Here is a 15950-nt window from a genome sequence, read left to right on the forward strand (position 1 = left end):
GTTATAAACAGCTGATCGGCTTACAGTGTAGGACTTGTAATCGACTTGTTATTGTCAAATTACAGTGTTGCCCTCATCTTGCGCTCCTGCAGTGTTCCTGCAGCCTGCCTGAGTTTCTTCAAGTCTGGGGAGAGAGGCAGGGGGGAAACAACTCGTTTTAACCATAGACTGTACATTAAATAAGATTTAAAGCTGTTTAATATCTCGTGTGGCTCCAACTTGCTATTTAGGCCACAGGACTCATTTTTGGACACATAATTGTTGCATATTGCTCCTTTAAGAAGTTCCTCTTTGCAGTTTGGGTTTAGGGCTGGGCAGTATATCAATATTAATGAGACTAGATATTATCTTTAGGGATGTATGATGTGGACTTTTTGCAGCTGATACAATAAATGATAATTACCTGCTTTTCATGACCAATACTGAGAAGATGGGTAATAATTTCACATTTGTATTTTGAAAAGAGGTTGATATCACCTGTAGTTGAGGCTCAGAACGGCTCAGATGTAGTGAGCAAATATCAATAACTTAATGATTCACAGCTCTGACTGAACCAAATCTAAGTGACATAACTATTACACAAAAACAAACAATAGCTCTTACTCTTAAAAGTTAGTTTTAAAGTTTTGATACTTTTGATTGAGAATTGTGCCTAAGAATTCATATTAAATGTTGTTGTGATATTTGATTTTGTCCATATTTCCCAGTTCTGTTGGATAGTATCATTCCACAGCAGTGCATCATATTTTAATAAGATATGCCTGAATTTGGAAAATTTGGTATGTTATTTTAGTGAAAATGTTTATATGGAATTCGAAATTGTGTATTGCAGCATGGCGAGAACTAGTAGTGCCAGTTTGTAGGTTGTTGTTTTGTACTTGTTACGCAAAGAGTTTATAAAATAAATAAAATAAACCAAATGGGACAACCATTGTTAGGGATAGTATGAGGGCTACATAAATTAAACAGTGAAAGTTATGGCAGTGAAAAGATCATGAGGAAAATTTGTATTAAAGGAGTTGATACCTCTCTCATGTACGTACGTGCATTAACAATGGACCTAGAGGCAGGAGTTAATTGGCTTAGCTTAGCATAAAGACTGGAAGCAGAAGAAAATATCTAGTCAGAGCTCAAAAATCTGCCTAGAAGCACCACTAAAGCTCTCTAATTAACATTTTGAAAATTGTTTGTTTAATCTGCACACAAACCGAGCTACATAGTTAATACACAGACATGACAGCAGAAATAATATATTTCCCAAAATGTCTGTTTCCTTCAAATTCAAAACTTCTCTGAGTAGAAAGTATCTATAAGTTCAATTTAAAGCGCAGGTCCACCTGTCATGCTAATGCAAACTAGTCCCACAGCAGCCATTTGAGCTGTCACAGCAGGAAAAGCTCAGGTGTAACTAATAAGATTAATTATGGCTCCGTTCCATTTAGATGTGCCTGTGAGCCATGTCAGTAAGCCAGCATGTACAATACCAGAGCACTGGCACTGACATGCCTACATGGAATACAGCTGTCATAAATGTTATTAGTTATACCTGAGTTTGCCAAGTCATAATATCTGCCACCTGGTTATAGTTACGTAACAGTCATGTAAGACTTTTAGGATGGGAAAACATGTAACGTTCTTCTTATGTTATGACATCTTTAATGTTTGACGGTTATCCTCAAACATTTTTAACACACCAGTAGAGTAATGTTGCCTTTTTTCCTACTTCATTTTTTGCTTTATCTGTTAAAATCAGATAAATCAAGAAAAAGAAATGGCTTGAAAGCTGAGACCTTTTTTCTAATAAAACTCGTCACCAAAACACAGCTAGTATCTGGCTGAAATTATATATATGGAATATGGAGCTAGAGCACATTTAAGCTCCTGCTGGAAGAGAAAACAACTCATCACTTTCCACTGACTTTGACTTGTATGAAGGTGCCTCTGATGAACTAAAAACAGGGTGAAGAAATCAGAACTTAGTTTTTATCATCAAGATGAATGGGAAAACTGTGGGATCCCGACACACAGTAACATTATGCCTGAGTTATAGTCGCCAATTTGTCCAGACAAACTGAGGAGGTCCGAGCGAACTCAGCTGTGAAAGACCTGGTTTTGATCCTTGCTCAGGTAAATGATGATCTTGCCAGGTGATTTAATCAAATAGCTGTAAATATCAAAATATTTCATTTCTGGCCATTCAGTGGGACCATTTCTGACAGAAAAACAGGTTAAGGAGAAGGGACATTGAATTATACAGGCAATATTGAGTTTTCCTCTGGATTTGCATTATGTTTTGTTAAAAAACAACAAAAACAAAAAGTAGCTTTTTCATGTTGGTGCACATTTTCCCTGAAATTGCAATAAGTTCAGTTGATAATTTTTACACCACAATTTACATTTTTACTTAAAAAAATATGCACAACATGATGATGTGCCATTTGTTGAGGTCTGCACCAAACAAATGTGTTCTCTTACATCTGGAGAAGATTTGGATTTGTTGGTCAGGGCAGCTCTGAATCAATATGCCTTTTCATTACACATTTTTCTGTAATAAGAAAATTGCAGCTTCTGTGATTTGAATATTGCACTTGGTCACATTGCAATTTCAATAATATCCCAATTACTTGTGCAGCCCCACTTGCTATGCTACTTTTGTACCTTGTTGGCAGCCTTGTCGCGCTCCAAAGTTGAACAGCTGATCCGGTGAAGTGTTCACACCCAGAAAGCTTTTGTTGTAAGCTGTCCAGATGTCAGATGTGGTGGAAACAAACCTCCAGTTTCATTCCCAGCACATCCTGGCTGTTGAGTCTATAAAACATGCTGCCTAAACGATCATTATAATACAGTTTGCAAGGACAATAGTACATGGGTTAAAATGTTAACTCCTCAGCCATGCCACACGTCTGTGCAACAAATCTACGCTTGATTTGTTGTCATTTTCTCTTGATTGAACCTTTAACCAGTGTGCCATCCATTCCAACTGTCTTCTGTTGTTCTGCCAGTCTTTAGTCATCTTAGCTGACACGAGTTGACCCAGCACGTTTCATTTGACACTCTCGTATTGTCGCCACGAGCTGCTTCGCCACAAAGCTCCACATCAGCATGCTAACATGTGCTCTGTTGAAGGGGCTGTGCTTCACTTCCTGCCAAAGGAAACATGCTCTTTTGCCCTCTTAAGTTTCTGAAGTGTCATTGCCAATGCCTCTGTTCTGGAAGATTATACCCTAACTTATTAACAGATTTTTTGGAAGACGGATCATCCACATTTGTTAAAGAGAGAATTATACATTAAAGACTCTTCAGGGCTCAGATCTAATAGCTGCTCGCCCTTGAAGGCACAAGTGGAGCAGTGAGACTGGTAATGTTGAGAGACAGGAGAGTGGGACATAGAGATAGAGGATTGCGTGTGTTTGTTTCTTTTACCTCATATTCTCTCTGAATGTGCCGCATGCCATTGTATGTGTGTGACAGCTAGACCATGTGTGGCTGTTTGTGTATGTGTGTGTATGTTTGTGTGTGCACAAGTGGATCTGCCTGTGTGTGCCAGTTTGGAGAGGGGCGGGGGGGGGGGGGGGGGGGTATAACACAGAGCCACAGCATCTGCCTGTTTTTGTGACACTCCTTTGAAGTCTCTTTGATTCTCCCCAGTGCCCGCTAAAAAAGACTTCAGACACTTTCTGTCTGATTGCCTTAACATGGCGTTGTCCTGGGATGCCCAGGCTTTTGAGGAGAGGGAGGGGGGAGGAAGGGGGGGGCACATAGTTCAAACCAAAGTAAGAAATAAACCAAGTAAACCAAGGAAAGTAATGAGGATGTGCAATAGCTGGGGAATACGTGCAATATAGGTAGGAAAGTGTGAAACACCACAACTGCAATGCATCTTAGAGCCACCTACAATCCACTACAGTGATTTTTTGCTTGTTGCAAATGGCAGGGAATGATCATATTATCCTGATAAATGTAATACAGTATGTCTGGTGTTCTTTATGTACCATAGATGGCCTCTGTCATATCATAAAAGTACATGCAGTATGTCCTGTTATTGACCCTTGTAGTTTGAAATATTGTAATATATACATCAAGAAAGAAACAGTCTTCATCATGCCAGCTAAGTGATGCACCTTTGACAGAACAGTAACCTTATTTTTTCCTTTTGACATTTCCCAGAGTCTCAATATGTAGCTTCATAACATCTATCAGACCACTTATTTCTGGTGTTACAGAGGCTGTGGGGTTTTGCTTATTTGCAATTCCTACTATGTAATGTTGACTTTCACTGGCAGCGCTATTAAAGGCCTCTTCTGGGCAAAGTCAAGGCTGAGCAGCAGAAAAAAAAAAACAGAGGTCAAGCGAGAGGGTCAGGCCATTGCAGCAGCCCCCACACAAACATCCAGAGGAAAAAAAGAAACATTTAAGCATGTTTGTGAAACTTTCCTGCACTTAGTTTAACTGTGGAGGCATTCCTTCACACCCACATACTGTGTTGTGTCAATGTCAGATCTTCATATCTGTCAATATATTGTGTATTGACTAGGGGTGCACTGGAATCAGAATATATTTTTTGCAAGAAATCACAAATATTGTGATGGAAATTGATATTTTTTCTGTCTCATGTAGCTCATTATTATTTGTAAAAGCTCCACCATTACCTCAGCACAGCTAAAAAAATCTACATTTAATGCACAACATTCACCTGAAGGATATATTTTGTACTTGTATATTTTTACTGTAGAATTTCCAATGCAAAACATAATGTTTTGATTTTTCAGTATCCCCCAGTTAAATAGAGGTAGTGTTAGGCTTCAGACAGTTGATAAAACTTAGTGTAGCTAAAAATAAAAAGAGAGATGTTGATGAAAATTACAATATTAGGATGTGGAAATATATTTTCTAAATATGATTTATAACTGTAAGTCAATATTAAATAATTTCTATCTTTATAGAGACAATAATAGCATTGCCAGTTGTTAGGTGAGGAAATACACCATTTGCCTGATTTAACTTCTGGTAAAAACCACACCCACTTCTTGTCCTCTAGCTGAATACACATGCTGAGACAGATAATTTTGCTGGTTAAACAGATTAAGGTACAAAATAATGGCATCTCCGTGCACCTCTAATATTGAGATTTCTTAACATCTCTAATTGGGGTATCATTGTAGTGTGTTAAAGTATCAGAGTTGATGGCAAGTAAGGATATTTGTGTCTATATTCCCGCAGAAACTCTCTCTGGTTCTTTTTGTCGCTCACATATTCATCAAAGAACTTGCTTCAGTCTGTGATTCAGTCCACTGACAAGGCATTTGTCAGTGCCAGAAATGTATGAGAACAGATAGAAATATGGATGGATGTTCTGAAAGGCTGAAATCTTCATCGGTGCATGAAATAAACACATTTAGACATAAATCCATCTGGAGGGATGCACTATAAACAAAAATATATATTAAAGGGATAGTTTGAATTATTTGAAGTGGGGTTATATGAGGTATTTATCCGTAATCAGTGTGTGACCCACAGTAGATGCCAGCTGCTCCACCCCCAGTTTAAAGAAGCAGAGAGACATACCAGCACAGAAGCTAAGCAATGTACTCCTGTGGAAGATTCAGTAGCAAAATGCATTTTTAGCGACTTCAAAAAAGTTGAAGTGTAGGCTATATTTAGAATATTTTTCCTACCTCACTTTGCTGTCAGATGAACTTTTCCTTTGTCTTGCTCAACAAGACTCCTTCTGCAAAAACAGTCACCTTTTACCACACAGAACACCTTGGTTTGGACATTTGGCTCATATAACAGCGGTTTTCTGTTGGAAAAGGCAGTCTGACAGTGAGGTAAAGTGGTGAAAATATTCTAAATATAGCTAACACTTAAACCTGCATTGCTTACTTTCCTACAGTGTGACTCTGCTTCTCTAAAGTAGGGGTTGTGCCGACTGACATCTACTGTATGTAATACACTGACTATGGATAATTACCTCATTCCACTTCAAATAATCCAAACTATCCCTTTAAATACTGTCTACTTTAGCTAAAACTATCACTCTAGTTTTTCTGTCGACAGAAATATTTTGAATTGTTAACCAAAGAGCCTTTACATCTCAGAGCCACATGAAATCTGCAGGACATTAGTTATCATCACTTACCTAAATCCACTGTGTGTCTGTCTCTTTCCAGACAATTTCAGATTTGGAAGCCCAGTTGTCAGGTCTCTCTGAAGAACTCCAGGGTGTCCATGTGCAGCATAAGCAACAGCTGGCTGAGATGGCGTTACTCAGGGAGGAGGAAAAACAAAAAGCGTTCCTGGACAAAGAGGCATCCCTGGAACGGCTCCGCTCTGACATGCAGCGCATCCGCAGTGACCTTGAGAGAAGCCACCAGCAGGAGAAGGACGCTGCACAGGAGAAGGTGGGTGAAGGGTAGGAGGGAGATGATGGGATATGGGCAGTTTCCAATAGGATGCTGTCTGCATAAATCATGTTACATCACTCTCTACTGCCTGTGTGGATGAATGCCTGGTTCAATTTAGGTTACATAAAACATATCACCTTTGTTGGTTTACAAAGAATCTAACATATAGGAGTTTAGAATATTCTGCCTGAAATAGCCAATAAACACTGAATTGGGGAGGAAAAGAAGGGCACAGGTAGAACACAGGTGAAGCTGTTGGTGGAGGTTGACTGTGCAAGAAAGAGGGCATGACCTAGCTTTGCTCGGCTCTGCAGTGCAAACAGAGAATTAAGACAGTTTTCAGCCTGTGGCTGTTCGAAGCTGTTTTGTTGCATTGTTTTAGCAGTATTCTTGTTCAGACAATCAAGCTGTTTTATCTTTTGCATGTACCGCTTACCTCCTCTCCCACTGTCTCTCTGTATGTCTGCCTCTGTTTATGTCTGTTTCTCCCATAGATATTTGTCAGAGAACGTGTGAACAATGTTGTCTTTATCAAGCTCCTGTTTTTCATCAGTGTTGACAGTGAGAGCAGGTCGTGTTTGTGTGCCTGTGTATGTGGGACTGGGACTAGTTATATTGTGCTTTTATCTAAAGCCTTTTACTATTCGCTTCTCATTCACCCGTTCACGCACACACACACACACACACACACACACACACACACACAGACAGACTCATCGATGGCAGCGAGAGCAAGCTACTATGCACTAGAGGTTGGATTGGAGTTCAGTGGCTCAGGGACATTTAAACATGTGGACAGGAGGAGCCAGCCATCGAACAGCCACCTGCGATTAGTGGATGACCCGCTCTACCTGTCAAGTCCCCGGGGGAGGAAGGCTTTCTTGGGTTCACCACCATAGCAAAGGTCTGCTGCAACCTGTCCCTGATGTGTCTGTCATGCCAGTGCAGTCATACAGATCTGTACATCTTAATGTTTGCACATCCAAGCTGGAGTTAAATCTATGCATATGTCCATGTGTCAACCACAGACCCACAGAGCCTTGGTCTTATTGAGATATTCTGTCCTAAATAGTACCTACAGTATTTTACTCAGGCTGCCCTCTTCTTGTGTCAGTCAGTGTGTATTACAGTGACAGGATAAAACCTTAGAAAAATACACAGGTGAAAGTTTAAATGAAGAACTATAAATAAGGGTAATCATAAATACATTTTTGGTGCACTCTGGAAGCAGAGAAGAGTGATAGAAACGGAGTGCAGGTGACTGTCAGCCACTTCACCAGAGTGGAAGTGAGAGACCTTTTTTAAAGAGTAAGATAAGCTTTGTTTGAAGAGAAATAGCTGTTTGATTGCTTCCAACAAACCAGACTCCCTTTGTAAAACTGTAATTTTAACATCATCGTCCGCTTCGTTCAAACTCAACAGAAACTAAATAAAACTCATCGAAATCATCTTGGTTCATCTTTCCACCGTTTTAACAATCGCCAACTTTGGTTTGGTCAAAAATAAATCCTTAATTCATGGCACAAAGAAGCACAGAGCAACCTGGTGAGAGATGCTCCAGACAGTGTGCTGATTTTATAACTGAACTATAGCAGAACGAACATTTTAGCTTTGCCTGACTGTGTGGAAATCAGATGTTTTCACATTATAGATGATATAGAAAAGTGATAAAACGTGTTTGACTGACATGATAATGAAAAAACATAATAACGTATGCTGATATAGGAGTTTAGTGTGGTGCACTGAACTTTGTATTGTATGGCCAAATCTGATTCAAGTAAAAATCCTTATTCTGAGATAGCCATAATAATGGTGCTGTCAGCATCTATACTACATGTACTCACAGGTTGTTAATTTTTTACCACCATGGGAAGTACTGTTTTGAATTGTACACACTAGTTAAGGCATTGGATGTACGAGTCCATCATAAAGAGGAAACCACAGCATTAAATTAGAGTCATTATCCAGCTCTGCTTTTTGCTATCTTAGTGAACCAGGAAGTACTTCAATTAGAACTTCTGAGGTTCCCTCTCTTTCTTTTCCTCTTTCTGTCTCATATTCGCTCCCCTCGCCACTGCAGAAACTGGACCCATGGCTGGGAAATCGCTCATAATCTTGTGCTGGTCTAGCAGGAAGCTGACCTAAGGTGGTGTTGATCAGAACCTAATCCCTCGGCAGGGTCCATCAAAGAGAGCATTTTTCATTAGACACCATCCCACGCCAGCTGCGCAGCATTAGCCCCGGAATGCAGGGACCTCCAAAGCACCCAAACGGCCATTTTGGCTCCATATGGTGCACAGAACCAGAGGTACTGAAGGGAAAGATATCCAATGAAAAGATTTTGCTTATTACAAGGTAATCTTTATTTGAAGAAATCATGCCATTTCTTATCAGTCCATTTATTTACTTTTTGGATATGTGAAAGCTTTTTGCAGCGAAAACTTATTTTATCTTTTTGGCAAACTTTAATTCCTCTCTCTCTTTGCTCTTCTTTGTATACACAAGGAAAAAATGACCCACAGTTTTTCGGGGAATCTGGAGTGGATTCAAAGCTGTGAGGCTGAATGTTGAACTTAAACTGATAACACTATAAGCAATGTGCAAGTTTCACTTTTTATGAGAGAGATTAATGATTTCTCCGTCCTTTTTTGTCAGCTGAAAGTACATGCTTCTAAAAAAAAAAAAAAAAAAACTCACCAAAGGTTGAGCGTCTTACTTTTTCCCCTTTTTTCTACTTTCTAATCCGTCTCCAAGTTTGACTTCGGAGTGGGCAGGGAGAAGTTTCACTACTCCGTTGTGCCCCGTTTTTTTCACATGGGATTGAAGTCAGCCAACTCTCAGATCCATATTGACTCGTTCGCCCTGTTTTGTAAGCTGAAAATTTCTCATTCTTTTGATGCAGACAGAAATGCTGTCCTCTGCAGTCCACCACGCTCTTGGAAGCAGAGCCTGGGCAGGCCAGCTTTTCCTTTTTTTTTTTTTTTCTTTTTTTTTTTTTTTGAACACATCTCCCAGATCCTGGAAAAAAGGCCAGAGAAATCCATTAAATCCATGAATGGATTCCCATCAAAGACGCATGCGTTTAAGGGAGAGACAGAGAGGGATACAGGGGGGTGGGGGGTGATGTTTTGGGAGTAGACAGTCGGAGCTGTTGGAATGAAATAATGAGAAACAGAATATCAGAGGAGATAAGATCAGACGTTAAGATAGTTCTATACATTTGAGCTGCATCAAAAAGAAAGGAGGAGAGAGGGAAAAGTGATGGAGGTAAGCTGAGTAGAAGGTGTGGTGGTGGTGGGGCGTTTTAGTCTGGTTGCTATTGAAGTTTATCTTTGTAAGTGTGTGTGTGTGGCTGTGTGTGTTCATGGGTGAGACTGAACGCACACAACCTCCAGACCTCCCAATCTCCATCCTCCACTGAGGGGCTTGTGAAGCTGTCTCTGTGCCAGATAAAGACGCCTCATCTCTGGGCTACACTGAGCACGAATCCTGCCTCTCAGCCACACCACCACTTCCTTATCTAACTTTCTTATTCTCATCCACACCTCCGCCGTCAATTTCTCTCTGTCTTTCCCCACGCCCCTCCACTCCCCCCCACCCCACCCTACCTTCAAGTTTTGGCAAAACCCAGAACATTAGGGCTTTCTATAAAGAGTTGGCCTTACTAGAAATCAGGGTTGGGCTTTGAGGAAGTGTGGGAACACAGTTTCTTACCACATGCACACACACTCCTCGCTAGCTTATAAAACACACGTCATATATGCAATTAGTGCTTAATAGTCAGTGTTTATATAAGCTTAAAGTTTAGTTAGTGGAGAAAAGGTCTTTGTGTCTGACCTCTTCACCTCAAACACCTGTGTCCTGCTCACTCCCTGCTTGTCAATACTAAAGATCTGAGATACTATGAGACAAAAGATCAGACGTGAAGAACGTCAGGAACCTTGAATTCATATTTTCTCTTCGTCTGGAGAACGTGGCTCTTTGAACTGCAAGATGAGATTAGATGTGCACATTTTGTCTGATATGTTTGTGTGAACCCGTGTGTTTGTGAGTGAGTGCAAGAGTGACAGTGCACACTTAAATGTGCTTGATATGTTTGCAATTTGCCTAAGTGCTGCATACACAAGTGGGTCGCACTTTATTTTACAGTACACCAAGAATACGTAACAAGCCGTACTCTGTATCAACTTAGACAAAAACTAGAAATGTGTTCTTTATTAGACAGCAGTTCACCCTTTATTACACCCTTATAAGACTTTCTTATAAGGTAATTAGGCACACATTACAACAAAACTATCGTCAACTAAAGTGAAATCACATATATATCTATTCAAAATAGTGAGGAGATTTCACCTAAGTTTACTGTTTAATGTTGTAATGTGTCCCAAATTACACTCAAATAAAGTCTAATAAGGGTCCACTTTAGTTTACGGTACAGTTCCATTGTAATGTGTCCCTAATTAACCACTAATAAAGTCTTTTAAGGGTTTAACTGTGGGAATTAATACACTTTAGCTTGCAGTACAGTTCTGTTGTAATGTGTCCCTAATAACCATCTAATAAAGTCTAACAAGAGTCTAATAAAGAGTCTAATACTATCTTATGAAGAACATATTACTTGTAGTTTTGTCTAATTTGATACAAAGTACAGCTTGTTATGTCTTATTAATTTACTGTAAAATAAAGTGTGACCCACTAGTGACCTCATTGTCATGAATTCTAATTGTCACCATTCATGTGTGTTTTTACAAAATACACACAGTGACAGAGGATGTGGGTGAAACCCACACTTTCTGATGATTCCTCGAGCAAGTAGTGGAAAAAGGAAAGTATGTGTGTATTTGTAGTACATCTGGGTGTCTGTGTGTGCATGCGTGTGTGTGCGTGCATGTGTGTGTGTGTGTGTGTGTGTGTGTGTGTGTGTGTGTGTGTGTGTGTGTGTGTGTGTGTGTGCGTGCGCTTGTGTGCACATACATGCCTACTTTCGCTTTAGATCAAAGGGACGGGGCATTTCATCACAGACTAACCAAGTGTGACAAAACCACCTGGAGGCAAACATCAGCCAATGAGAAAGAAGCTTTTTGGCATGCAGTAGCCAATCCCTGCTCCCCGTGTCACAGCACCAGTGTCCCTCTGGCCATGCCCCACGTGACTTGCTTGACATGAAAGGCACGACATTACTCAGTCTTTCTATGACGTGCGCACACACAGACACACACACACACACACACGGCTGAGGAATGAAGGCCTCTGTCTTGCAATTAGTCTGTTTTTCCCCTGCAGGTAATTTTTCTGTTGTCTTCAAGCAGGTGAAGTCTCTGCGACTCCAGAAACTGGAGAGGTTCTTCCTTTAAAAGTTAGTTCAAGTCAGAAAGCCTGTGTATATCTTCACTCTTTATGACATGACACTGCAGCTGTACAGGGCTTTCAGATGAGAGAACAGTTTGACAGCCAGTGATACTGTAGGTACTGATGTTCTTCAGTATCATCACAAACAGTTTCTTCTAAACAAAGAAATAATCTACAAACTGTAATGGACTTGGTTATTGTATTTTTGGGACTTGCCCAGTTAGGCCTGATCTAGGGATGTAGGCGCTGCAGCCATTATGCACAGGTGACACGTATGTTACAGTCTTTTAAAGTCTTTTCAGCTGGTAAGATTGTCATTAAGTTGTAGAGATATATTGAGATATATGTTATTGCAAATTCCTCCTACAGTGCACCGTCTCTCATCTGGTTTAAAACAGGTCAAATGGCATCAATAATTCGTTATTTATGATAGCCTAATCAGCGCAATACATACATATTTTTCAAAAACTAGCAAGACATTTTTAATATCTAACAGCAGAATTTAGAGCCAACATAAGTGATTTGATCAGGATATTTTTACAGATTCATCTGTTGTTTATATTATCTATTTCTTGTGGTTAAACGTCTGGACAAACAGGACAGGATTCGGGATAACAGCTGGTTATTCTGGACTGTCCTGAATTTTTTTTAGGACGCCTGGTCACCGTATGTTGATAATATGATTATAGGGCAGCACGATGGTGCAGTGGTTAGCACTTTTGCCTCACAGCAAGAAGGTTTGTGGGTTCAGACACTGTGTGGAGTTGGCATGTACTCTTCATGCATGTGTGGGTTTCCACTGGGTGCTCCGGTCTCCCCTCCCCATCAAGAACATCTCCACCAGGTCAATTCTCCAGTCAGTACTCCTGACCAAGGTGCTGGCTTAGATCTGGAGTTGGTCCCCAGGCACACTACAAAGTGGCTGCCCACTTCTGATGCTGGGATACATACTTTATGCACCTAAATCATTTCTGTTTCATTCTGTCCTCACTTTCTCTTCCTCCTCCAACACACACCTTTTCGCTGTCCATTAAGTGTAATTGCACCTTTTGTCTGCTTTTGCACAGTTATGATTACAGACTCTCTCCTCCCTACACCCGAATTTTTAGTGTGAATTTTGGACAAAAAAACGAGACGAAATGAACAATAAGCAAAAATTAAAGCTGAACTTAATCATTTACTGATTTTTCACATTCCTTTATAGATATCTCAAGAATTATTTTGGCCACCGTAGCTGTGTAGTGGAAATCTGATATCATGACAGCCCTAGTCTACAAGGTGTTTGGTGAAATGGGCTTGATGGCTATTATTTTGTATTTGCTGGCCTTGTATTGATTTATTGTTTCCATATTCTCTTTGCATCTTGATTGGGTCTTTCCTGGTGTCATAATATATCTTAAGGTATCTTTTGTGAGCAGATTTGGACTCTCCACTCATACTTGATTCCATCTGTGAGAAACTGCTGCTTAAAAAGAGAAAAAAAAAACTTGTTTGTGATGAGCAATACAGCTGGAGTAGAGTAGTTTGGTACCTCAGCTCGAGCACAGACTTCAAACCCTCATTTAAGTTGTTTGGCAAAAGAAAATCGTCTGTATATAACTTTTGTTTGTTGTGCTTTGCAACAAAGCTGACTAGGCGATCTTTTTATGTGGCCAGAGATGCATCTGCTTTCACACTATTTTCCATGTGTGGACACATGCCACCCTGACCATCCTCATATGTGGTTCGGCTGATTGGATCTCAATGCATCTTCAGTGTGTTCTTGTTGTGCATTCACATCCATATTTAGAGCTGTGCACTTGTGAACAGACCACCCAAGACGTTTTTAGAGCAAAACATGCACACAGTTGATTTTCCAAATATTCTCTCTGAAGTTACAGTTAAAGCACGATGCCAGCTCTCATGCTCTGTTTCTTTTTTCATTGACACAAAAAGTCCTCAAGCAGTGACAAAATCAATAAAGCTGTTAAATTGTGAACAAATTAGATTTTGAACCTGATTGTCCTCCAAAAACTACAGAGAAATTTAATCATTCAACTCAGACTGCAGCAAGTCATACACTCTCAGAAATTAAGATGCTAACTAGAACCATAAAGGGTTCTTCATCCTGTCCATAGGAGAACCCTTTTTCATTCATGATAGAACTTTTTTATAAGTTCCCTTCGGAACCTTTTTAGAGAGTTCTGTCAAGAACTCAACATAAAGGGTTACTTAAAACCCTCTGTGAAAGGTTTCACTTAGAATCCCCTATGAGAGGTTCTACAGAGAACCCTTCTTAGGTGTTATACTTCCACCTAGAACCCTCTCTGGGGATTCTGTCCAGATCCTTTAAACCTTTCCAAGTGTTCCAACAAGAACAATCCAGGGGGTTCTACTGATAACCAGTTGTATTCCAAAGGTTTTCCCAAGAACTCACACAGGGGTTCTACAAAGAACCAATTGTATTACAAGGGTTTTATCTAGAACCCACCTAGGAGGTTCTACCAACAACCTTTTTATATTCCAAGATTTTACTAAGAACCCAACAAGGGGGTTTTACCAGAAATCGTTTCATATTTCAAAGGTTTTATCTAGAACACATTCTGGAGGTTCTCCCAAGAGCCTTTTTATATTACAAGGGTTTTATCCAGAGCCCACCAAAGGGACTATACCAGTGACCTTTTTATATGCCAAGGTTTTTATCTGGAGCACACTCAGGTGGTTCTACCAAGAACCTTTTATAGTACAAAAACACTTTTTTGAACCCTTGTGTTTTAATGTAACCATTAATCTTAGAATGAACACTTAGCAAAACCTTTCATCAAAAAAAAGTTCCCCAGAAGTAAGTAGTTCTGGGTAGAACCTCAGCCCTTCAGGAAGAACCCTTTTGGAACCCTTATTTTAAAGAGTGCACCAGGGAGATCTGGCAGTTAATACAGTAGTACATCCGTTAACCTTTTTTCAGTCCATACACACTCGCTGTGATCGTGACCCTGCGTACTTTCAGTGAGTGTACCGTTCTCCCTCTCAGCCAGAAGATGGTGGTACGAGGTTGTTGTCATTGTTGTTGCCATAGCCACATCTTGTTCTTCTCTTTTGCCCCCTGTCACCGCTGACTTATTAAGTTGGTCCTCTGCCATTTGGAGATACACCAAATCACATTATTCAGTCGGTCATGGATTAGATGAGGAGGAGAGAAACACAGGCTGAGGGATGATCAAAGAGAGCCCACATTCACCTCACACTAACAGGCTAACTGGCAGACAAAGAGATGGGGGAGGCAGAGCGAAGGATCTGATTTTAGAGGAGAAAGTGGTAAAGTTTAGGGTGTTTGGTGTTGGGCATTCAGATCTATTCAAGCCGTCTGTCTGATTAGTATTTGTCTGCTGTTGGTATATGTTTACATCATAGCTGCTGCACAAACACACATTAAAGTGCTAGAGATTGTGTTCCTGTGTTTGTGTATGAACATATGTTACGTGTTTGTGTGCGTGTACGCATGCCCAGACCTATCTGAGCTCCTTGTTTCCTCAGTGCACCATCGGGCCCGGCGGCGGAGAGAGAGTGAGTGAGTGAGTCACCCAGCAGATGAAAGAGTCAAAGTAAAGGCTCTGCCGTCCCAAAAAAACATCACACGGCTCCCTTGCTCACTTTTTGAAGTCATCCAAGAGGAGGGAGGGAAGCGACACACTTTCTCAATCGCATTAAAACATGGCGTCAGGCAGCTCCCATCTTGTTGCACGCTATAGATTACACTTTGGTTTGAAGTGGAGTTTTAAGTGGGACACCATGGTATTGGGCTCTGTTTTTTGGGTTAAGTTTCTAATTCAACTCGGAATCATCCTACATCTGAACATCAGGCAGACTTATTGATCAAAGTACGGATGGAGGCATAAATAGAGTGGAAGTGAGGTCTACCTAGGCAGAGAACTAGACAGACATCAGAGTTCCATCAAAGTTCAATGACCAAGTGGACAAACTTTACGTGTCCGTTAGCAAAATCGTTGCTGTCCCAGCGTAGCAGTCATCTCAAGTTCAGACCTTTGCTTATGTAACAGTTCGCACAAATCTGTACACGTAAAACACACTCTGAGAAATAAAGATGGTTACTATAATCATAAAGCGTTCTTCAGCTTGTCTCCATAAGAGAACTCTTTTTGGTTCCTGTTAGAACCTTTTATAAAGGCTATACTACATAAATCATTATATCATCTGTTT

At 40.3% G+C, this 15950-nt stretch overlaps 1 protein-coding gene across 3 annotated transcripts in view; it reads left to right on the plus strand.

The window, feature by feature from the left end:
* The window catches only part of cep112 (centrosomal protein 112), a 139817-nt gene that overhangs the window by 76402 nt on the left and 47465 nt on the right, over window positions 1-15950 (plus strand). For all 3 annotated transcript variants that reach the window (XM_084744375.1, XM_084744373.1, XM_084744374.1), the window contains one exon: window positions 6171-6401. In XM_084744375.1, coding sequence (XP_084600501.1) covers window positions 6171-6401 — 231 coding nt within the window. The remainder of the gene's footprint in view (window positions 1-6170; window positions 6402-15950) is intronic.

This window comes from Lutjanus erythropterus, chromosome 19 (assembly GCF_056507025.1).
Source record: "Lutjanus erythropterus isolate fLutEry1 chromosome 19, fLutEry1.hap2, whole genome shotgun sequence".
NCBI lineage: Eukaryota > Metazoa > Chordata > Actinopteri > Lutjaniformes > Lutjanidae > Lutjanus > Lutjanus erythropterus.